Raw genomic sequence first — 24,458 nt, forward strand, 5'->3', positions numbered from 1 at the left:
TGATTTAGGATTTTTCTGTAGGCTTAGGTCTAGGTCAGAGAAGCTTTCAGAAGGTATTGAAGCATAGGTCCTCTGGACTCCATCTAGTTTACTGCTTGCCAGGCAAATAGGCAATGAAAATGCTAGCACATTGGGCCGTTCAGATGACCCCAGGGCTATGTATTCTCTTACTCCTGTAACTGAACTTACTACACATACCTTCTTTACCTCCCAGGACCCTCTGGTTAGAGTCATCCTCCAAGCTCCTCTTTTTTGTAAGCCCCTCTTCTTTATGCCAGTTACTCTGCATACCTCTTGCTTTTTATCCTTCTGCCTGCAAGTCTATTCCTTTTCATCTCTAGTCAGAGTGGCAGTCTTTGCTGCCTTTCCCTTTCCTTCCCAGTGCTGGGAGTATATTGATTGCTTCTGTTCTTCATACAAATGTATCACTGTTCTCTGTTCTGCCTGCTCTCAAACTGCAAGAAAGGTAAAGTGGGTGGTTCCCTCCCTTTCCTTCCTCCCATTTCTTTTCCCTCCACACCAAGGGCTGCATTTGCCCCCATTTCTTCTCCCTTCTCCCAAGACAGTTTTTTCCTTAAGGTTCTCAGGTTTTCTGTTTTCCCCTTTTTGTTCAGAATACCTTCCATTCCTCAAATAAATTAAGAAGGCGTTTGCTTTCCCTGTGTGGGGAAGGTGGCAGAACTGGGACAAGCATATTGCTCTACAAGCTGCAAGTAAGACTTCTGGGTTTCCTGAGAGTAATTAATTGGCAGAAAGTACTTCTAAAGTAGCTGTGAGAAGGGATGGATCCTAAGAGAGTAGTCCTGCCTTTGTGCCTTGGATCTCCTATTCAGTCTTTGCTTGCATTTTTTATTTTCTTTGCTGTGTAATGGCAGCTGTAGTTCCATCCAACGTGTGGCTAAATATTACCTGTGAGAGGAATTTTGTCACTTTTACGTGTTTCTGACTGTTCTTGGTTTCTGGATAGAAGATGACTCTACAGGCAAGATCAGATGAAGGTATTTGCTTGCTTACTTCTCACAGGAATCAGTAGAGTTAAGGTACCTATATAAATATATGACTGTTGCTACGATGTGACATTTAAACTGTGAGAAACAAACAAGGGGATCCTGGAATACTTACAAAGGAGTAGGAAAAGGAATGTGTGATAAGTGGAAAAATGTCAGGGTTTAGGCTGATTACTTTTATATTGTAGACACTTTTGGTTCTGCTACAGAAGTTTTGGGTTGTCCTGCCCAAGTTGCATACAGGATAATAGGATTTATCTATTTATTAGAATTTTTTAATCTTCTCTTTATCTACTTAGACAGATTTATCTGCTGTTTATCTGCTTAAACATCTCTCAGAACTTTACTCCTTCTGTTCCTCTAGTAAAATAAGGGTAATAATGCTTCCTGACCTATGGTCTTGTCTGTTCAGGTAATAATCTGCTTCGAGGGATTATGTTCTGTGCTGCTGTGTCTTCCAGACATGATTGGTCTCCCAGTAAAATTATGTACCACCATAAAAACATAGCAGTGTTAATAATGCAAACACCATCTTCTGGTTTATCCACTGTCCAATTTATATAAGCAACTACAAATACCTCCTCAGTTAATGATTTTTTTTCCTTTTTTTTTTCTTCAGTTACTTTACTATGTATTATTTGTTGTTGCTGCCTATGTGAAGGAACTGTGATGTTTTCTTACAATTTACTAGTAATTTACAAATCTTTTTGATTTATGCCATTATTTCAAATGTTGGTTAATACAGATATTCCCTCCAGTACTTCAAAAATAGTCTTTATACAAAAAATCAGTGGAACGTGTAAAATGGTCTAAAAATTGTACAACTGTTAAATTGCAAAATTATTCTGAACTTTAATCTAGCAGGAAAAGACATAAAATCTTGTTTTGAAAGCTGAAGCTAGAGATATTCAAATTAGTAAGAAGGTGCACATTTTTACTGTGACAGTAAATATTAGTTGTGACAAGTTATGTAAACATTTTCCTGTTCTTGAATCTTCCTAAAATAGATGCTGTTGTGTAGGTTTTTTGCCTAAATTACTGTTTGACCTCTATTAATGCAGGAAGTCAGATTACATTGTTATAATAGTCCTTTTGGCTTTATAACCTGGGAATTTTTTGGTCTGTGAAATGTTTCTTTTTTTCTTTATTTTCTAATTGAGCATTAGCCTAATTCCTGAACCTATATCTGTAGCTGAGATTGTTGAGTTCTAGCATCATGTTTTCTTACGGCCTTTGAGTTCACTGACTTTAAATCAATAGTGTCCTCCCTGTCATGCAGTGATCAGTACTAAGTATAACATTTGATTAATGGCATCGGAATGTTAGTTGTCTAGAAAATGGATTTCAAAGAGGGATACTATAGCTATATCATCAAATCAGGTCTGCAAAGATACTTGTGCTTGAAACAGAGCACTTGTGCACGGGGAAAACACGCAGCAATTGTGGTTCTGAGAGGGAGTGAGAAAATAGAAAAGGGATGCCTTAAAGAAATCTGTTTCTTGGTGTAAGTGCTGAGAAATAGAATCACCTGTGAAACAGAAGAAATCTTTCAGATCTCTCTGCTTTGCCTGAAGGGGCAAAGAACTAATATAAGTAGAGAAAAAGTTTTATACAGGTACTTACCTCTTTGCATGACAGTCTTGGAAATAAGCTGTTGATTAATAAGTCAAATATGTTTATATACATATTATAAAATTCCTATGCAAATGATCCACTTCCAGATCATCAGACCTTGAAGGCTTTTACAAAGGAAAGTAGTCTCACTAAATGCTGTTTTACAATAGTATAACAAGGGTAAAATTATGAATAATCACTGTAGTATGATTTAGCGTGGATGGTTTTTTCCCTCATTTAAAACTGTGCAGTACTGCTGAGTGCGTAGAAGGGCTGGGGGCAACCAGCTGGGGAGCTGCCACATCTGTGCTCCAGCAGTGGAGTGAGTGTGTTTTATGACCTGTGCCTTATTCAATCTGTGGGACAGGATATTAACAAAGTCAGCCTGCTTCCTCACTTTTGCTTGTAAGTATTTGCATTGTTTTATCTTTCTCTTTTTTTCATTCCAGCACAAAAGAAGATTTTATTAATCTCCAGTCCAAAATGATAGTGTTGGATGGAAATGCCTACTTCAGGTTTTTATTGTGTAAAACTGACATGCAAAAACAGTAACACCTTTTTTCCTCTATTATTTCCCACAGGGTGCAGCTCTAATTCGAATGTTGGCTAACTTTATGGGTCACTCTGTGTTTCAAATGGGCTTACAAGTAAGTAAAGGCATTTCTGTCTTTGTGTAGGTGTACATTTCTAGCAGATTCTCTTGCTTTCTTTTTTCTTTTTAAACTATGTTTGCATCTGTGGAAGTGTTTCTTTACTTCAGGGCCATCTAAGGCACCAGTGTGTCCCTGAAACTGAATTTGATGGAAGTTGCTGAGTAGTGTAACACACATGGCGGTGCCCCCAGTTTCACCTCTATTTCTTGGTGTGTCAAGCAATTGCATACATTTGTGTCTGTTTTGTGTGGATTGCCACATGAAAGCCATTTTGTCCATATGACAACTGTATGAAGGGTTACCTGAGGAAGGAGCTACTTCAATTACATTTTCTTGCTGGGCTAACAAATAATAACAAGTGATATCAAGCCAGCTAGAAAATCCACAGCCCTAAAACTAATACTGCTTTTCAGGTAAATACTTTTGCTTTCCCTTCCCCCAAAGCAAAATCATTGAGCTTTATTTTTACCTTTGATAAGCTTGGGATGTTCTGTGCCTTAATGATTTTGTTAAAACTCACTCTGCCTTTTAAAAAAAATTTAGAGAGGTAACATTTCTGTATGAAGAGAAATTCAACATGCTGATTACAAAGGATGAACTCTTTTCAGAAATAATTCAGCACAAATGAGTGTTTTGTAAACTATTTAAAAACAAACAAGCCAAAGCATAAAAAACAATGCAACTCCCTCTATTCCATTGAAATCTGCTTGAATTAATCATGTTACAGGCAGCTGTGATTGATGAATTATGTATGATGCAGCCTGCTACTTAGAAGTGTCCTTTAAAGTAAATTGATGTTCACCTGAAATACAATTATGCTAAGATGGAAAGAGCAATCAATCTTATCTGTTCTTAGTAAGCTTTTCATTTTGAAATTTAAATAAACTATGTCTAGGATCAGGTCATTTTTTAACAGAATAATTCTACCTCTAACCAAAATAAATTGGAAGCTAAAATATAAAACAAAAGTTAAATAAACACATTGGTTATGTCAGAGGTGTGTTCTGTGCAATAGGCAATTAAAGGAAACCTGGGGAAATACAGCTTTTTGGAGAGTTTACAGGACATTCAGGGTTTGCAGCATAACTTATTCACAGGACCCAGTTGGATCATTTTCTAAGTTGTAACCAAGTTAGATCACTTTGATATCTTATTATCCAGCTGAGAAATCTTGAAATTGAAATTTTCCTGCATAAAATCTTGTATATGTCATCTCATTTAAGCCAATATGACTTCTGTCCTTAGTCTAGCAAAATCCATGTTCTAGCTAGAAACTTTTGCCTGCACAGATCCATTCATATGGAAATTCAATTTCCCACAAAAAAAAAAATTCACTCAGGGTTTTAGAAAAGTTTTAATACGTACATCTCAAACCCTGTTTTTCTATTTTCTTCTATGTTTGCCTGAGAAAAAACAGTGTGCAAGTTGTCCTGAAACAAATTTAGAAAAAAGTTCAGATCAAAGAATAGAGCTATGCAGGGATTAAATAATCATAATTACTATAAAGTTGTAATGGGGCTTTGTTTTTTGATTTGAGTGGTTTCCTATTATTTCTGCTTTTTACCGGTTCTGCTCTAAATAGAAACTCTTCTGTTTGCTAATGAAAGTCTCTGAAAAATCTAACTGAAAAATCTGTGTAGTGAAAGTCTTGGCATGAGTTCAGTAAGATGATGATATTCTAGCTTCTTTTATAAAAAGGGTTTGAAGTCCAGATAGAGATTTTCCATGTGTATGTCTCCAAATTGAACAACATAAAACAAGATTTCATAAGCTTGTTCATAAGCAAAAAGTTATGCAATTGGAAATGTCTGTCAGTTATTTAATTCTTTGTGTTTTGTGGATCTAACAAAATAGTGTTCCTGCACTGTAGATTTGGGAGGCCAGCGTTGCTAACGATAAGTAGAACTGGAGTACTAATTTACCCTTTCTATCATGCATCGGTTTAGGCTTTTTAGCTGTTTAGCCCCAGTACCATCACTTGGGGTTTAGCATTATGGTGTCTTGAATCCAGTTTTTTCATGGAATTCTAATGCTCAATGTAATGGCCTTTCTCAAGGATAGCTGCAAAATCAAGTATCACTACTATTTATAAATCTCTTCAAATAATGAATACTCTGAAAATGCTCTCGATCGTTCATTCCTCCTGGGTTATTCTTGTGGCTTGCTGAGTAACTGAGTTCTGAAGGACCTATGCTTTGCCATATTTACTTTGTTTTTCATTAGATTCCAGTACATGGAACACATCAGTGTTATTAGAATCATAGAATCATTTAGTTTGGAAAGGACCTTTAAGGTCATCAAGCCCAACACTTAACCTAGCATTGCCACATCCACCACTAAACCATGTCCCTAAGTGCCACATCTACACATCTTTTAAATACCTCTGGGATAGTGACTCAACCCCTTCCCTGGGCAGCCTGTTCCAATGCTTGACAACCCTTTCAGTGAAGAATTTTTCCCTAATACCCAATCTAAACCCCCGGGCACAACTTGAGCCATTTCCTCTTGTCCTATCCCTTGTTACTTGGGAGAAGAGACCGATCCCCACGTGGCTACAGCCTCTTGTCAGGCAGCTGTAGAGCACTAAGATCCCTCCTGAGCCTCCTTTTCTCCAGGCTGAACAAACCCAGCTCCCTCAGCCGCTCCTCATTGGAGTTGTGCTCCAGACCTCCTTGCTCGTCTCTGGACACACTTCAGCACCTCAGTGTCTGTCTTGTGGTGAGGGGCCCAAACCTGAACCCAGGATTCGAGGTGCAGCCTCACCAGTGCTGAGTACAGGGGGACAATCACTGCCCTTGTGCTGCTGGCCACACTGTTTCTGATAAAAGCCAGGACACTATTGGCCTTCTTGACCAGCACCCCCAGGTCCTTTTCTTCCCCAAGCCTGTAGCGTTGTGTAGGGTTGTTGTGACCCACGTGCAGAACCCAGCACTTTGCCTTGTTGAACATCACACAGTTGGCCTCAGCCCATTGGTCCAGCCTGTCCAGATCCCTCTGCAGAGCCTTTTTAAATGTTCCCCCACAACTTGGTGTCATCTGCAAACTTACTGAGCGTGCACTTGATCCCCTTGTCCAGATTGTCAATAAAGTTATTAAATGGAACTTCCGCCAGTCCTGAGGCCTAGGAAACACCACTTGTGACCAGCCACCAGCTGGATGTAACTCCATTCACCACCACCATGTAGTCTTGGCCATCCAGCCAGCTTTTTACCCAGTGTAAAGTACACCTGTCCAAGCCATGAGCAGCCAGTTTCTCCAGGAGAATGCTATGAGAGATGCTGTCAAAGGCTTTAATAAGGTCCAACCTTTGCCTCATTCACTGAGCGGGGGTTTTCATAAACCCGTGCTGATCTCCGTGTTGTCCTGTAAGTGCCATGTGATGGCACTCGGGGTGATCTGCTCCATAACCTTTCCTGGCACTGAGGTCAGGCTGACAGACCTGTTTTTTCCCTGGATCCTCCTTCTGGCCCTTCTTGTAGATGGGTGTCACATTTGTTTATCTCCAGTCTGCTGGGACCTCCCCAGTTAGCCAGGACTGCTGACAAATGCTGGCAAGTGGCTTGGTGAACACTTCTGCCAGCTCCCTTGGTACCCTTGGGTGGATACTATCTGGACCCATGGACTTGTGGGTGTTTCAGTGGTGTAGCAGGTTGCTAACTGTTTCTTCTTGGATTATGGGGGCTTCGTTCTGCTCCTCATCCCTGTCTTCCAGTGTCGGGGGCTGGATACCTGGAGAACAACAGAACTGAGGCAAAGAAGGCATTAAATAACTCAGCCTTTTCCTCCTCCTTTGTCACCATGCTTCTCTCTACATCCAATAAAGGAATGAGATTCTCCTTAGCCCTCCTTTTGTTGCACATGTATTTACAGAAACTTTTTAACTGTCTTTTATGGCAATAGCCAGATTAAGTTCAAATTAGGCTTTGACACTTCCAATTTTCTTGCTGCACAACCTCATGGCATCCTTGTAGTCCTCCAGAGTTGACTGCCCTTTCTTCCAAAGTTCATAAACTCTCCTTTTCTTCCTGAGTTCCAGAGAAAGCTCTGTGTTCAGCCAGGCCAGTCTTCCCTGTTGGCTTGCCTTTTGGCACATGGGGACAGCCTCCTCCTGTGCCTTTAAGATTTCTGTCTTGAAGAATGTCCAGTCTTTCTAGACTCCTTTGCCCTTCAGGACTACCTCCCAAGGGACTCTGCCAACCAATCTTCTGAACAGGCCAGAGGCTGCTGTCTGGAAGTCCGAGGTAGCAGTTTTGCTGAGCGCCCTCCTTACTTCTCCAAGAATTGAAAACCCTTGTAATTTTGTGATCACTATGCCCAAGATGGCATTCAACCATCACATCACTTGCAAGTCCTTCTCTGTTCACAAACAACAGGTCAACAGGTCTAGTGGAGTGCCTTCCCTAGTTGACCCTCTCACCAGTTGTGTTGGGAAGTTATTTTCCACACACTCCAGGAACCTTCCGGACTGTTTCTTCTCTGCTGTGTTGTACTTCTGGTATTAATATTTTCTGGGTTCTTTTTAGTGTATCAGGTATGTCCTGAAGTGTTTCACAGGTGATAAACAAGAGTATTCCTGTAGTCTCATTACACTAGCATAAACCAAAATGACTAGGTCTTTATTTCTGTTTGCATTGAGTGTTTGTGGTTTCATCGAAATCAAGGTAAAATTCATCATCTCATTAAGAGCTACAGAGTTAGAGATTTTATATAAGAGAAGCTACAACAAATATGCTAACCTTTGGGCAAGAAGAGTGAAAGATAAGGTTTAGAGCAGGAACAAATGAGATGGCTACCTTTTTTGTTCGTTACCAATTTTTTCTTAATCTAATTACATGCTGTCACCTAGCAGGTGGACTTTCGGAAAAGCGGGTAGAGATAGCTTGGAGGAGAAAAATCCCTTATATGTCAAGGAAAACAATCAATTGTGTTAAAAAGAAGAAAATAAGTTGATGGAGAGCGGGACTCTTTGTTAGATATTCTTCAACAATGAATATGAACTGAAGTAAATGTAAAAAGGTGCACATGATCCCTAACTGCTCAGCAAACTGTTCTGTTGAGGAATCTGCAAGGAGGTAAAATTGTAGAAGAGATGCTCAGTTTTACAGCATAGATGGCCTTGGAGAGATTCATAACTGTCAAGAATAACTGGTCTGTTCCTATCACAGTAAATGTACTGTGAAAGACTATTGGATTATAGTGTGGAAGTTCCACAATAAAACTGCAGCCAAGAGACCACCTAGTGAATGTATGATTTTCTGGAAGCCCTTCAAAGACATACGATGTCTTGAATCATACGACATTTTCAAACAGAGGATTTAGTAACAAAGACAGGACTTTCTCATTGTTTTCACATAGCACATCATAGACAAAACCAAAAGAGAACATACTGATATTGGCTGTAATGAATAATAGAATAACCACAGTAGCAGCCACAGCTGGTAACACTTGCATATGAGGAAGTCACAGCTATTATTATTTTTAGAAAATGTCTAATAAACCCTTCCTTCTCAGAGTAGGCGATTTCTTTCTTTTAAAAAGTCCTGACAACTTTCATGATGTGCAGTTTCTTTATGCTCCAGGGAAATTCAAGAGGTGCACATGACAGAATGCTAGTACTGTTCTTACAGGGTGGTGTTGCTTTTCAGTCAAAAAGCCATTAATCAGCTAGGACAGCAATTAGAGTATGAAGAGGCTTGGTCAGCACCACTTGCTCTGAGTACGTTTCTGAACTGCATAGACTGGTTGAGGAAGCAGCTTTAAGTTGGCCTTATCATTCAGTCATCACTCAGGGCAGTAATATGCAATATAATATTAGATTTGTGTGAGATTTTCATCTGTAGGCTGTTGTTCCCAATCTGTGTGCTTGAAATAGATGGTTGCTTACATGACTGGTGTCACTGTATTACATTTCCTGGAAGGTTTTACTGTTTTATAGCAAGGGACCTCTTCAAGTTCAGTAGTTTGGTTTTTTTTTTCCATATTAAATATATAGAGAAAGTGAGTGATTTGAAAGTCTGGTACTTAGATGTGCGTAAAGAGCCACCTCAAGCTCTGTAATAAGACATTTCTGCACTGGTTTGTTTAAATTTTTCTTCTATTTGGCTTGATTATTTTGGAGTCTCATCTCTGTTACTGTACGTTTGTCAACACTGCATTTCATTTCCATGTGGCAGCTCATTGATCACATAGATCTCTATCCTTTTGAACTTCACTTGCTGCTATGCATGTGTTCATAACTCACTCTGATTTAGTGCATCATCAGCAGTTTGAATTAGTTACTTTACTGTAGGAATATCTGCTTCTGTGATAAATTAACTGCTTTTGTACTTTAGGCTTCACATAGTACATTTGGAAGAAGAATTTCCATACAGTGCTTTGGATATACAGTCTTTTTTGGTGCTGTTGAGTGGCCACTGTATTGAAACAAATGGGTCAACCTTTCAGAGGAGCTGTCTGGGGAAATGTGATGTGCAGGCTGTTAAATACAGCAAGATTCATATTTCAATCACTTTTTACTATCATAAAGCTGGCTAGTTAGACTTTCTTTCGTCTAGACTGCTTAGTATTTCCTGCTTTTTAGACACCTCTGTGTGTGCCTGTGTTCTGTTTGAATTGCGGCAGTGAATGTGAAACTCTATCAGAAACTTTCTAGGTGTAAAATAAAGCTCGAATGTGCTATTTTCCATATTGTTTGCCACTTCTGTCCAAGAATCTAGTAGTGCAATAAATGTATTAATCTATTCCCACAGTATTATTTTATAATCTATTTTTACCTAGTATATTAAACAATGTACCCATTTTATCATACCTGTTTATTATATCTTTATTTCTAATTCACAAGTTAGCTAGCTGTATGCTGTTAAAATGAGACATCATTAGAGACTTCTTAATAGAGTTTTCTGTGAAAAATAAATAAATCTGTAAAATGAAAAAACCCCAAAAAATTCAGGCACCTTAGGATCAAGTTCAGTGAAGGAATGAGCTGGAATACAGTCCCAGGATCAACAGTATAGGCAGAACTACCTGGAGTCTTCCCTTGTTCGGTGGGAGGATGTAACTTTTGGCACCAGGCAGGAGTATCTTTAAAGCTGGAGTACCTTTGGTGTTGCAGCTGGTGCATTTAGTAGATATTGGATAAAGTACTTTTCAGCAAATTCTGCACCCATCTCCTCTGGCTTAGAAGAACACAGAATGTATGACCTTGGTGAACATCAAAGTATCACCATTAGCATATTAGCTACATTCTGTCCTTAAGTTAGTTGCTACCGATCCCTTTATTTTTTAAACCATCTCACTTCTACTGGCTGTTGTCAACAAGATAACTTTAAGCATGTTAAAAGCAGGACATAGGAAGTCATAAGAAATCTCACAGGAGCTGACATCACCGTTTTCTACACTGTGTGTCATAAGAGATTGACAACCTTTCACCTTTTCTGGCACCTCAGCATTTCTTATGCTTCTAATTTACATTACTCTGGATTTTAGGATTATATTTGTTAAATGAATTCAGTCTTATGGACTTTTTTCTGTAGCTTTTTCCACCATTATTTAAGTAGGTTGTAAAAGTTTACATAAGAAACTTCTGTAAGTTGCAGTGTCACAATATTTTTTTCCTTTGAAAATGTTAAAGATGTACAGCATAGTCAAGCCCTGACTTGGATATCACTACCGCAAATGGAGGTCCTTTCTCTAGCTCCAAGAAGATTTGAGTGTACTATGTGTACAGCAAAATGCTTCTGTTTAAAGAAAAAAATGTGTTTGAAGTTGCATAATTTAAATGTACAGTTAGTGAAAAATGCTAAAGTTAATTTTATTGTTGCATTCTTTTCCTTTTTTGCATGCACCTTAACTAGGATTTTTAATTATGCAGTTGCCCAGTGTTTTCTACATAGGAAGATGTCCACTTACAAAGTGGACCATGCTAACTGAATTGTCCTTCTATACAATAGCTTTGTATACTTTTCATTTGCTTCATACTCCCAGTTCCTATCTGCTACATGCAGTTCTCTTAGATGCCATCCAGTTATGGTATCAGAGTGCATCACCAACAGTTAGTGAACAGAAGATGTAAACATAGGGAGGGAAGTGGTGGTGCTAGCCTCATTTTAGAAATGGACATCTAGGCCTACAGAAATTTATGTTAAAATTTACACAAGTGTGGAGTATGAGACGACCAGTGCAGCACTTTTCCCTCCCATGTGTCTTAGTACTTATGGATCAGAAGAGTTTATGTGTCCAAAGCACAGCTTCCACTGGCTTGATCGTCAGCTGCAAGCGCTCAGCATGGCTGCAGCTGAGCTGCTAAGGGGCAGCAAGGTGGGCCTTCATACAATGTGGATCGTACAATTAATATGGCTTTAAAGGAGTGCCTGCACATTTTGGGGGAAATTGGACCCATGTGATTAAAATAAAAAAGATCCATGAAGTTTGGATACCTATTTTGAAACCCAAGAAGATGTTCTGTTGATGTAGCATTATAAGCTATTTCGCATATTCAGGACAGACTACGCATCACATTCAGAGTCTAGCTCTGCCACACATCATGCCACAGGGCCGGACATAATGCACCCACGATTATAGCAGCCGTGCATCATGACCGCTGCTGACTTTTGCCCAATATAACGTAGGTGCTGTTCAGAGAGAACTTTTTCCTAAAATGTTGCATTAGCAGCATATTCCTGTTTGGCTATATTAACTTCTTTCCCTCCTTTCTGCTCTGCTTTGTTCTCTGAGCATTTGGATCAGACAGTTTTGTTTCTTGGCTGTCAGGGATTGCTGAGAGAAATGAGACATGGGCTCTTTGCTTTCTGCTTCAGGGCCCTAATCTCCCTCTAAGCTTAAGCATCTGTGAGGCATCAATGGAGGGAGAGAGAGGGACTCTCTAGCTGCTAGGTCACCTAAAGCTGATCAGTGCTGGGAAAAAGCATGTCCCTGAAACAACATCACTTCCCTTCTGACCTTTAGACCCATCCTCCAGTGCAGGGGAATACCAGAACTTTTCACAGGAAAGAGTGACAAGGTAAAATGTGCTGTTTTTCCATACTTTCTTTCTGGTGCTGGCTGAGATTTTGGAGAAGAATTCAGGCTGAAATGGACTTTTTTAAAGGTAAGATTTCAGCTCAGACAGGTACATTTTGGTGACACTGGAGGTCCCAGCAGAGGGAGTTACAAAGAGTGATGATGGGAGATAAGGCTCAAGCTCAGTAGTGGGCAATAGTGCCCACGTTCAGAGCAAGGTCACAACCCATGTCGCTTTCATTACGAGGAAGTCATGCTGTCTTTCAGCCAGGATAAAATGTTGCTTTATGGCTCCATCACTAAAGCTTCTTACAAAAAGAAAAACAATTAGTATATACATGACTGACTTAACTTTTTAAGTTTATTTACTTGGAACAGGATTGCTTTTTATGACAATGTTACAATCAGTCATATTGCAGATACTGCATATGTATTCACTTGACGTGTTTTTAGTCAGCTTCTCTTATTTTGTTGCATGTGAAATTCAGTTATGACTATATTCTCCTTCATTTTTATTATAGAAGTTATTAAGAGAAAGAAGGATATGTATGAATTCTCAGGTAACATCAGCGGGCTGAGCAGCTATTTAAGAAAATGTTTTCTTTTGGAATAAAATTAAACAGCTTTCCTGATACAAGCCCAGTGGCAACCTTGCCTCTGTTGCTATGAGGCAGCACAGTGGGCTATACGGGGTGCTGGAAGTACGTGTTTTGTGTGCAATTCTGCCGTCCTCATGCAATCAAAATTTCTATTAGCCCTTTAGAAGCCAGTGGGGATATTTTCAGCACAAAGATTGCAGTACTGAACTCCTAGTTAACACTTAATACAGGTTGGAAATTAAATAAACCTACTTCTATTCAGTCCAGTGGAGGACATTCAGAAAAAAAAGCTGAATCCCTACTGGATAAAACAGGCTTTCATCAAAACTTTCTCATTCTCCTCCTCCTCTTCCTTTCTCTTTCTCTACATATATTTAAAGTTCAGTTCCTGTAGCTAGGTAGGCACAGTAGCATACAGCCAGATGTAAATTTTAGAAGGTGTCTTCATTTTGCAAAATTAAATGCAGCTCTCTAGTGACTGTTTTGTATGCTGGTCTTTTGCACCATGAGAAATATTTGCTCAGTAGATACAAACAACAAATAACTTATAAACAAAGTCGAAGCTTCACTTTAAAGTTACTGCTTTCCTATTTGTTATTCATTGTTACTGTACAAATGATGCAGGTCATTATGATCTAGACACAGTGGCATGCAAATCATACTTACAGCAAGTTTTCTTGAGTGATTTATGGTTAACTTTTCATAGTAAGTAGCATTAATTTCTCTCCAATTCTGGGGCTTCTATAAAAAGTGTAAAAGAAAAGTACAGCAGAGATTTTTTGCCTGGTTAGCAGTCCCTGGGCATAGTTCAAGTTAATGCAGAGAAATGAGCAGCCAGCTTGTCACAATTAGCGGGTGCTATCCAAATATCTCTGGAAAACATTCCATCGTTTTTTTGTGTGCATTAAAAATATATTTATTGAGCAATATATGGGTTTAGGTTCAAATGTATTATATAACCAAACAAGGCAGAACTAAAATGAATGTACAAGTTCAATCAAATATATGCAGTTCAATTTCAAGGAGTACTTTATTTCTGTAAGATTTGTTCTTACCTCAGTAGTTTAGTACCACTACCAAATAATACATCTAATATATTTTTCTTTAAAGCCAAGCTTAATATACTAGCAGGTGTCTCACTGCACAGCAGATACCGTCAGACTCTGCTAGGCAATAACTCTGCAATCCTTCCAACTGTTCCCTTTAGACTTCCCATGTAAACTGTTTTGCCACCACTCTGCAATTGCTGTTGTTGTGTTTCAGTGGAACCTCCTTCCTGTTCATGTTAATAGTTAATAGGTGAAGCTGAGTTTTGCAAGGGAAATAAATGTCTCCATTTAATAATTCTGTTCTTTTAATAAGGATTCCCAGCAAAGCAGGATATATTTTAAAGTAGCTGGAAATTTGCCCGAGTACAAATTTTCACAAATTTTCAATCTGTTTTAGATGCCCCATTCACATTGGATTCACTGAGTTGCAATGCAGAAGAGGTATTAATTACAAAACTGTGCTTCTTACAGTGGTTTGAAATTTGATTCTTGAAATGACGTGGGCTGTGTTGATTTCAGTTGGGTTACTTCTGATTTACAATACTGGTCTCTTACCAACAAGAAGCAAGTAGAATGAAGAAAGTAGTCCCGTTAACTTAATGATGGCTCTTGCCTCCTCGAATCTCTTACTAGTTTCTCTTGTGTCTCATATTCTCTAAATGAATGTTACACTTCCAACACTGTGGCTGAGTTACTGTCAACACTGCTCTAATTGTTCTTCCACTGAAATCAATGTTAAAAATCCCATATCATATCAGAATTGTCACTTCTGCTGATCTGATTATTGTTAGAGCGCATGAAAGTATCACAAAGGAATTAGGAATTACAAAGGAAAAAGGACAAAGTAAAATACTATAATTATGTGAACTATTCAGCATCATTTGCTCTAGAGAAAATTAAGATTTATTTCCATATATGGTTCCAGTATCACTCTTCCTGATTAGTAGTTATAGCTTGCTGTTTGGATATAATGATTTAATTGCAGATATGACATATTGACAGTGGATATTTTCCAGTTGCTGCTGATTGCAAGCATTGTATCGCTATTGTGTGTGAAAAAGATCTAAATATACCTTTTGAAAATAAAAGGCTGGAATTTCAGCTGGTGTACGTTGATGGGATTCCACTGATTTCCTTCCCTGGGATTTTATGCATTGATGGAGATAGTAGTCCAAAGAGTAGGCAAAACACAGCTGAAGTATACTGCACACCTTTCATTCTTTTTTTAACTTCTTTTTGCCAATTTGTGAGTTTGAATCTAGAAGTTAGCTGAAAAGTTCCTGACAGTGGACATGTTAAACACTGCTTTCCTGTGGTACCACAGTAGAATCACTGGGAACATTGAAAATGTTACTTACTCTTAAGAATTTTTAAGTGCTTAATGTAGCTAATGGTAAAAATACAGGCTTTTAATTCTAGGCTTGTTAGCTGGTGAGTAACTATTTTTTCTTGGAGGAACACATTTTAATGCAATAGTAGATTAAAGTGTAGGAAGGGTATCAACACTTTTGATCCTCTGGTAGAAGTCACTTACGGAAGTTAAAGTATATTCCGTGACTAGTGTATTCTGTAGGTGGGTGGTTTTTGACAAGACTGCCTGGAAGCAGTTTGGGGCACTCTTATTAAAACTGATGTAGAAGGTGGAGAAGTCGCTTGGCTTACCTGACCTGGAAAAATCTGTTTCCAGGGTTTTTCTGAGCTGGCTTTGCAGTGCTGCTTTGATAAGTGGTCTGAACACAGCTGCTCTTTCAGTTTGGATGTAGCTTTGCAGCTTGATTCACTGGTACAAATTAATTCTGACACAAATAGAGTTAACCCCCATCTAATTTGCCTTATACAGTGTTTACCATGACTGATAAGGTGAATTTACCTACTCCTTCTTTTGTACTCTACTGCTTGCCTGACTGCCCAGCCAGGAGGGTGATCGCTTCTCTTCCTTAAGGCTCTTTTTCAAGGGTTAGTCTGTTGTACAGGTGAAAAAGACTGCAAACCTAGTTGGTTATTTTAGCTTTTCTATTCAGTAGTCTTCCTGTCATATGGGAATCTTCACTTCTTTGTAGCTTGCTGGTAGTGCTTTCCTCTGGTTCTCACTCCCTCTTGTTTGTCACTCACCATTGCAAACATATGCAGTACCTTCCTCCTTCTGACCCTTGCCCAAGCTTTTCTATTTGAATGTTAGGCAATGTCAAGATAATATGTGATAGCAGCTTTGATGTTAGCAGTGTGAAGGAAAGGGGGAAAAAAGGTGGCATGTTATAGTCAGCGAGTCAGCATCTGTCAGATGGTGTCTGGTGGCTTAAGATTAAGTATACAAATTTCTAGGGAAAAAGCCATGCTGGATTTGATAGCTGGAGCCTTAGAGCCTGATTTCCACCTGAACTGAATGTTTTTTATTAGTAGCTCTAAATCTTTGGTGAGATACAGCAGTTGTGTATAAAACTGTTCAACAAGAACATATTGTCGGCTGAAGGGAGGAGGATGTGCACCCAGGAGTAGGAATGAAATACAAAAGAGGGAGGTAAAGGCAAGACTGCTGTTTCCTGAGCCCTGAGAAATGAGGGCATTCAGAGTAATGTAGCCACAAGAATTTGATGCCATATTTTGCTACTTTTCTCTCATTCATCTTATATGGTGGAATTTCCCAGTTATCTTTAGGGGGGAAAAAAGAAAAAAAAGGTAAGTTATTCACTGTTAATCTGTTTCAGGTCTCAGCACCACTCATTTAAGTCGGGAGCTGTTCCTTCAGCTAACCAACCAACTTCAAACAGATAAACTGAGAAAGGAGTTTGGTCCTAGAATTGATGTTTCAGTTCCTGGTAATAGATCTGAAGTCCCCCTGAAAGTAAGATAAGTGTTTGGAGACTTACCTCCCCTTTACACTTGTTCAACCTCTTTGCATTTAGCAGCGTGTATCAGTCACTACCTTGTGTTGTGAGCGTTATCATGTTTGGGTGGTAGTGTTGTTCATTTTTTTGAAACAGAGAGGCTCAATCCCTAGCAGTACTGAGAGAACTAAGATTGCAAAGGGGTAAAAGACTTTTTCCTTTTAAGTAATCTCCTTTTCTTAAAGGAATCTAATACAATAAAAGTTGCGCAAGCTTAATTAATACAGCATCACTAAAACATTTGTCAAAATCCTTCAGCACTTTTCACTGTACTCCTACTACTGTTCAAGCTATCTGCTTCAAAAAAAAATAGTGCTTTCAAAAGCACTGAGCCTTTTAATTTTTTGGGGGGAGGGGATTGAGATAACTATTTGACAAAATATTATAGTCTAAATCTGGGAGTTTTTGCAAGATTGTAAGTTTTGATTGTACACTATTTAGACTTTGTTCTCATGGCGTGACAGATTCTGGATAATGTTTTTTTATTTGATGTTAAAAATTGCTAAAACACATGTCAGAAAACCACATTGTCTGAATAATATTTTTTATTGCTATAAGTATCATATTCCATTATTTTTTGACAAACGGTGGCTTCATGTTTTAATGCCAAGATGTTAAGAAGAATATTACAAGAGGATGCTTGCTGAAAATGCAAACCAAATTGATCATTTTTGTGTGCATATTTGATTAAGTTTCATGTTGAGTGACACTGCCCTAGGATCTGTGAACTCTCTTTCTCCTTTCCCCATGACAAAAGGTTTAGAGGTGGCATTAAAGTGAAGGAGAAAGGGAGAGTTGTAGAAGACCACTCTGAGTCTTGGGTTGTTAAAGAGGTTTTTGTACCATGTTTTCTCCTCGCACATACCGTAGGGTTATAGCGAAAAGTTAGGAAGGTGGCTGAAGCGTATCTTCATGCTCCAGCATACTCCAGCTGGTGGAGCAGCTCTTGTAGGTGATAGACTTGCAAGCTTATGATGGGAAGCAGCATTGCAGCCAGATGGCTCCGGGCATATGTGTTTATAAGAAAGTGGCTTTAAGTCACTTTACCTCCTTTGGAGCTGTGCTGAGCGCAGCTTAGATTCAGGCAGCTGTGTTTTCAGTGTCATCTTCCTTTTCTGTTCCATGGCTTGTGTCTGTTTGCTTTAATTCTTTTCTACTCAGTGTAAAGGCGAAAGGGTGGCTGATCCTGCCCTGGAGAATTACAGTGAATGAGGACATGTCTTCTGCCCCTTTACAAGCTAGTTAAGACTTAGATATGGATCCCCAGGGGGAAGAATGGATTATATTCCTGCTTGGTCCATCCTTGGAACAGAGAAGCAGGGTATATATAGATTTTTGACTCCTGTTTTAGTACTTCCTGGGATGTATTTGATGTTGATATGTATAAGCCTTTTCTCTTCCTTTTTAAGTTTAGTGTCCGTCCATGAAAGGGATTTCAAGGGAGGCTGATAGTTTGGTGATGAAAGTTCAGGCTGGGTCATGGTAACCCTAGCTATCTTTGAAGTCAACAGCTTGGATGATGGTAACAAAACATAAATTTGCAGGATATCTGGGAGTGATTTTGTCTGGTGGTGTTCTCAGTATAAAACCAAGCTCTGGTATGAGGACACGTATGATACAGATCGGTAAAAGCATGAGTGGCTTGGGGAGAGTGAAGCAGGGAACAGCAATGCACTGCATCTTCTAGTGCCGGAGCTAGGCAGCAGCAGAGAAACCCATCAGATGGGCAGATGTTTGAAACGGGTGTCTTCACACAACAGATCACTGAAGTGGGAAACACTTTTTTATAAGCTGTTGCAAATGCTAAACATTTTTATGAGTTTAGAAAGCAATTGGCCAAATTCACAGAAGATAACTGTGAACTACAAAGATACTAATGTGCTCAGGATTCCTTGTGCCATGAAGTGCTGGATAATGGGAGAGCGTATGGGGGAAGTATCACTGTATTCCTGTCCCCTTTTATACCCTTTCTAGGTGTCTGCTACTGGTTGTTGTTAAAAACAGGATACTGAGATATGAGGACTAGTTCAGTAACCTTTTGTTCTTGTGCCTGTAGAAAATGCACTACATTGGATGGCAGTTTAGATTCACTATTGGAAGCATACTTATTGCACAGAGTCACTTAGGGCTGTTTTTTGTGTAGTATGCATTCGATAACACTCCTCGTTTGATGCTAAGTGTATGGTCTCAATGCAACTTTCAGGAAATAATGAAAAAATGGGTGAACAAATTGTATGGTACCAGGACTGTACTCATATGTTGTGTTTATCATTGTATTTTCTTATGTCATTGTAAATGCTAGGGTTCCTTTTGTTTTCCTTTGTGTGATAAACATGTTAGGTTGGAGGATAAAAAATTTTTAACGCAGTGATGAGCCATGTCTAAACCTCCCAAACTGTATTGGGGAAAAACCACACATACAAAAGAAAGGGCAGAAGCATTGCATCTCTTTGCAGTCTTTCTGAATGCAAAATGTAAAAGTAATATTTAATGTCTAATGGGAGAATGGTGAACAGAATTTTTGCCTGGATGGATCAAATCCTCAAGTGTTCCACCCATTTTATTTTGTTGTGTAACAATTCTGAAAGCAAATCTTAGAAGGACCAATACATGCAGCATTTTCTAGTACTGCTTAAAATGCACTGTATATTTGTTGTTATTTATTTACCTCATCCCACTTTTGTTTATTCCTATTTTAGCTTTTAAATTTGGAATTCAACTTTTTTAGCTTTGAAAGCTATTGAATATTTAACTGTGCCTTAAATGATTCTGTATTTTTAGACAAAATGGAAGCACGGTGTGCTGTAGGTGCAGCCTATATAGTATTTGTCTTTTTTCCAAGGTAGTCTCATACCATTGTTAAGACTCAGCACTGCATTTACAGAGTCAGTGTTCTCATTTAGCCTTCCTAGCCTGTGATCAAATGGGAGTTGCTGCTTGTTGTACTATGAGTTGGCTGACAAAAGCTAAATCTGTCACAGGTGCTACAATTTGTCTTTCAGAAAATTTGCTTTCCAAATACTAATTATTCCCGAAGTACCTTACTTCACACAAAGCACAGATAATAGAGTCAGCAAATTTGTTCCGTTTTATCATTGTGCTGTAAATTAGGGTTTGTCTCCTACCATTATGTAAAGTGAAGATGGTAGAAATTCAAATGCGGGAGAACCCATTGATTTACAACCTCTGATGTGTTTTTTCACTTAATTCTTCCAATCAAAATTCTTGAAATGTATGTTATTGAAATAATCATTGCTGAATTTCACTTCTGTAATTGAATGAGCTGCTATCTAGGGACAGAGGATGGTAGGAAATGAACATTGCTGTCTCTCCAGATGTCATTAAAAATTGGAAGAGTTTTGTGCCTGAAAAGCCCAGACCTAACCTGGTCATATGCTTAAACTGTTAATTTGGGAAGTTAATTTAATATGATGGTAGATTATCAGGAATTATCTTTCTGGTTCCTATGGGAGAAAAATGGACCCTCAGACACTGAGACTGCAGCTGAACCAGTGAAAGCATTCAGTTTATAACCCCCTTAGACTCTGAGTTATGTATGTTGTGAAAACACACATGTAGGTACCTGTGTGCAAGCATGGAGTTGCATTCCCGTCACCTCTCTTCCACTGCTCCCTGTCAGGGAGAGCCTTTGCGATAACCTGTTAGAGCCCCAGTTGCCAGTATGATGTATGTTGACATTGAAGCTTCAGTATCTCCCTAGATAAGAGTTTGTTGTTCAGGTAGGCTGTTGCCCAGTTAAATCTTTTGTGAAAATCTAGCTGTCATCCAAGTGAGCAAATTTTTGATACTAGGTGCAGAATGATCTGCTAAAATAGCAACTGGAACTGTGTTCCAGCAGCTTCTCCTTTCATTGCTGGGAGTTACCTAGGAACCCCTTCTGAGATTAGACAAGTTAACTATATATTCAAAATATTTAGCCTATGGAGTGACTTACACAGAGAAGGAAAAAAAATTAATGCTGTAAATGAAATTTTTAGCAACAATTTTTGCATTGTAAAGTAGCTTAAGAAACTGTTTATTTACTCCCTTAGGATGAACATATTGTATATTTCTAGATTACTGACAAATTTAAACATTGAAGTGATTTAATTTCTAATAACAGTGATTCACAGCTATAGGTGTTTGGCATGTGTATAGTAATACTGATTTGTATTTTTATTTTATTTCTGTAGGACTATTTAACCATTCACAAGTATGGCAATGCAGCCAGAAATGATCTCTGGAACACATTTTCAAAGGTAAAATGCTTTAATCTATTGCACTGAGGGAGAAGCAGGAATTTACTGTCGTGTTTTTCTTGGTGAGGTTAGGAGTGAATAGTGCATATTGAGATTTTCAGATCCCAGAGCAAATATAAAAACTGATGCAAAGAAATTCCATTTGAGTTAACCTAGTGGCAACATCAAAATATGTTTTTTGCGGCATTTCTATTCTTTGTTATGTTAGAATATATTTCCTTGCTTGCGCTGTCACTGATGTGCAGTTAAAGATACTTCATGGAATCTGCTATCATTGACTTTAGTGGCAGCATGCTGAGGCCCATAAGCTGGAAAGCCCACGAAAGTGCTGAGCTTTGGCGTTTACATCGGGTCTGTTTGTGATTTTGTGTGGAGTTATGATTTTTGTGAAGAACAAAACTATTAAAGCTTTAAAGTTTGATGTAAGCAGGTAACTGTTTACTGTAACATTTAGCATGCTGTAGAGACTTATATTTGTGCTGTCCATGCTCCCTTTGATTGCTATGCCCAAGCTCATCTTGAGTTTCTGGAGCCTGGTTCAGGGATCTATAAGGGCAGGAGTTTAGTTTTCGTAAAGTAAGCCAAGCACACCTGAATTTCTCACCTACAGAGCTAGTCCGGGCACTCCAGAATAAGGACAGACTGCAAGGCAATGTAGAGTACAGTCAGGGAGTTCGGGCACAGGTACCGACTGAAGCTATGTGTAAACATGACATCTAGTTGTAACTATTGACACCAAAGTTAGGATTCAGCTGGAGTTCCAGATATCTCCATTTATCTGGACGAGCAGCTATATAGATATAAGCTTGGTGTCCAAGCTCCAGTTGTCAATGAGGACTGGATTCAATTGCCTGTTCATAAATACCTTGTAACGACATTTACCTTAATTTATCCTACCTGGCTTCCAGCTACTGCAGGAGATAAACATGTCTGCTATAGGTCCACCAGTTCTGTGAGAATGTGTTGAATGTTTAGGACAACGCATTTGACACTTGGTGCATAGGAATAACTGGAGCCCTATAAACCTAGTCAATATAGTCAGCAGAACATAGAGAGCAATTCAGTTGACTAGCCACTACATGATTATTTTATAATGAGCCTGAACCATTGACTGTTGACTAGGGACTTGAGATAGTTGTTCAAATATAGGCAACTAGCGCCACATTAGGTACAGTAAGATGTTCAAGACATTCTGGTGGGTCTAATCAATTTGACACAAGATCTGTGGGGAAATTGATACTCTTCTGGAGTGGCAGGGCAAGGTCAAATGACATTAGCCACCTATGTGTGGGCAACTGAACTGACTCCTATGTCTGTGCTGACTGTTGATGAGAATTGAGACATGTAACATACAGTCAGGCTCTTAAATTTATGTCTTAATTTGAAGTTGAATGCTACTGCAAAAGTCTTGCTTGCTTGTCACCTGTCTCTGTTAAAGCTTTTGGGACGGTTCTGGGTGATGGGAGGTCTGAGGGATGAATGTAATCTTGAAAGAACAGCAGAACCCACAGCTAATAAAATGGAACAAAAATGAGACTGTATTCTGGTCCCTAACCACTATGGCTGTACCGTGTGCTCAAATCTATTGTTAAGGCTAATAATTCCATTTTCCTTACCTGCAAGCACATTTGTTGCCAGCTGCTTTGTTCCTAATGCATTGCAATTGCAGCTTCAGTTCTGAAGACTTCTTGCTGGGTTCTGCTTGTAATCATCAGAGGTTGCTCAGTCTGTGATCTAGGACTGTTAGGCAGCTAGGGAGATTTCAGTTGCTGAAGAACAAATGATGCCTGCCGTCCTTCTCATACCCAGTCTCATCCCCCATGTTGCCATAGTATCTCTTTTTTGTTTCAGATGAAAATCCACTTGTAAAACAGCATTTTTATTGACATATGGCATCAAATATGAACACATTAATCCTCCTTGTGTTATAACAGGTGCAGTTTATGGAGGAGCTGGGGATATCTTGGTGTATATAGCCTCACATTGAACGTGAGGGACAGTATTTTCAAATAACTAGTCATTTGATTTTCAGAACAGAGAAGCTCTGTACTTTTAGAAATCAGGCCCTTTGAATATGCCTTACTGTAGGTACCCTAGATCAACTAACACTGAGATTTTTTTAACCTTATATGGTCAAGAATATCTTTTGGAAATAGCCACCCAGTATTTCTGTGGCTCTTGTTAAAACCCTGTAAAGCAGACTTTTCTTCTGTTACAGCAAAAGTGCCTGGATGATGTAGGAAATGGGACTTGCTGACTCCTCCTCTCTGGGAAGATTGCTCAGTGTTTATTTTTAAGATATACAGAGACTGTTGATTAAATCATGTAGTGTGTATGTACTGGGTGTAAATGTGTGTGTGCGCATGTGTGATGGTTATTTAAACCTCTAAAACTAATTTAAGGTCTCTGGGACAAAGAAAAATATTAATTAATGTTTGGTGATGATACTGCTTCAACATACTGAAACTTTTATTTTTTCTTGAAGGCTTTAAAAAGGGTTGGAAAAACTGTAAATATCCAAGAAGTAATGGATCAGTGGACACTACAGATGGGTTACCCTGTTATCACTGTCTTGGGAAATGAAACTACAGGCAATGTTGTTGTTATCTCCCAAGAGCGTTTTGTTTATGATAGGGATGCTAAACCCAAGGATCCTGCCCTTGGAGACCACAGGTACTTACATTTCTCAATATCACTCAAGAGGCTGTAGTTGTTTATGTAAGTGCTTCATGTGTCTGTTTTTATGAAGATGGCTCTTTGGAAATCTCTGAGCTTTCCTTGTTATCAATAGCATGTGGTGACCCTTTCATTTGAACTGTAGTAAAGGCTAGTTAAAAGAATTGAAGAAAATCATTGGAGTAATAGAACCAGTTAAAGCTTTTATGTGCCCATTTGCATCCTGACAGTTCTCTCTGTGACTGTCTTCTGTGTTACATTACACATCCATTTCCTGTCCTTTTCTTTTGATTTTATCACATCCCATGAAGTAATTTGGAATGTGGTTGGAAGGTCTGATAATTCTTTTTAAGTAACTCTTTGGAGTGGTCCTCTCCATGCTCTCATACATTGAGCAGGCAGACGTAACCGTGTGTTAGATACATACCTCACTTGACTTGGGAAGCAGTCAAGAGCTGAACTGGACCTCTGTACAAGGCAGGGGGTTCCAGCTGTTCCATTTTTAAAGCCAGCTGAACTGGCCCTATGGGGACTGTTACACTGGCTGAAACCAGGTCACTTATGCATGCTTGCCCCTACCCTTTTTCCACTTCTTGGATCGTTTCATTCCTGCTCCCAGCTGACTCCACACACCACACACTTCCTTCATCCCACAGACAATCTGACATTCCCAGCTGATGCAGGGGAATCCTCATCTT

The 24,458-nt window shown here is 39.0% G+C and overlaps 1 protein-coding gene across 1 annotated transcript in view; it reads left to right on the forward strand.

Moving 5' to 3' along the window:
• Window positions 1–24,458, forward strand: part of TRHDE (thyrotropin releasing hormone degrading enzyme) — a 214,264-nt gene that overhangs the window by 113,318 nt on the left and 76,488 nt on the right. Inside the window, exons 7-9 of the mRNA XM_027812500.2 lie at window positions 3,203–3,268; window positions 21,019–21,084; window positions 23,570–23,757. Of these exons, the coding sequence (XP_027668301.2) occupies window positions 3,203–3,268; window positions 21,019–21,084; window positions 23,570–23,757 (320 nt within the window). The remainder of the gene's footprint in view (window positions 1–3,202; window positions 3,269–21,018; window positions 21,085–23,569; window positions 23,758–24,458) is intronic.

This window comes from Falco cherrug, chromosome 5 (assembly GCF_023634085.1).
Source record: "Falco cherrug isolate bFalChe1 chromosome 5, bFalChe1.pri, whole genome shotgun sequence".
In the NCBI taxonomy this organism is placed as follows: Eukaryota; Metazoa; Chordata; class Aves; order Falconiformes; family Falconidae; genus Falco; species Falco cherrug.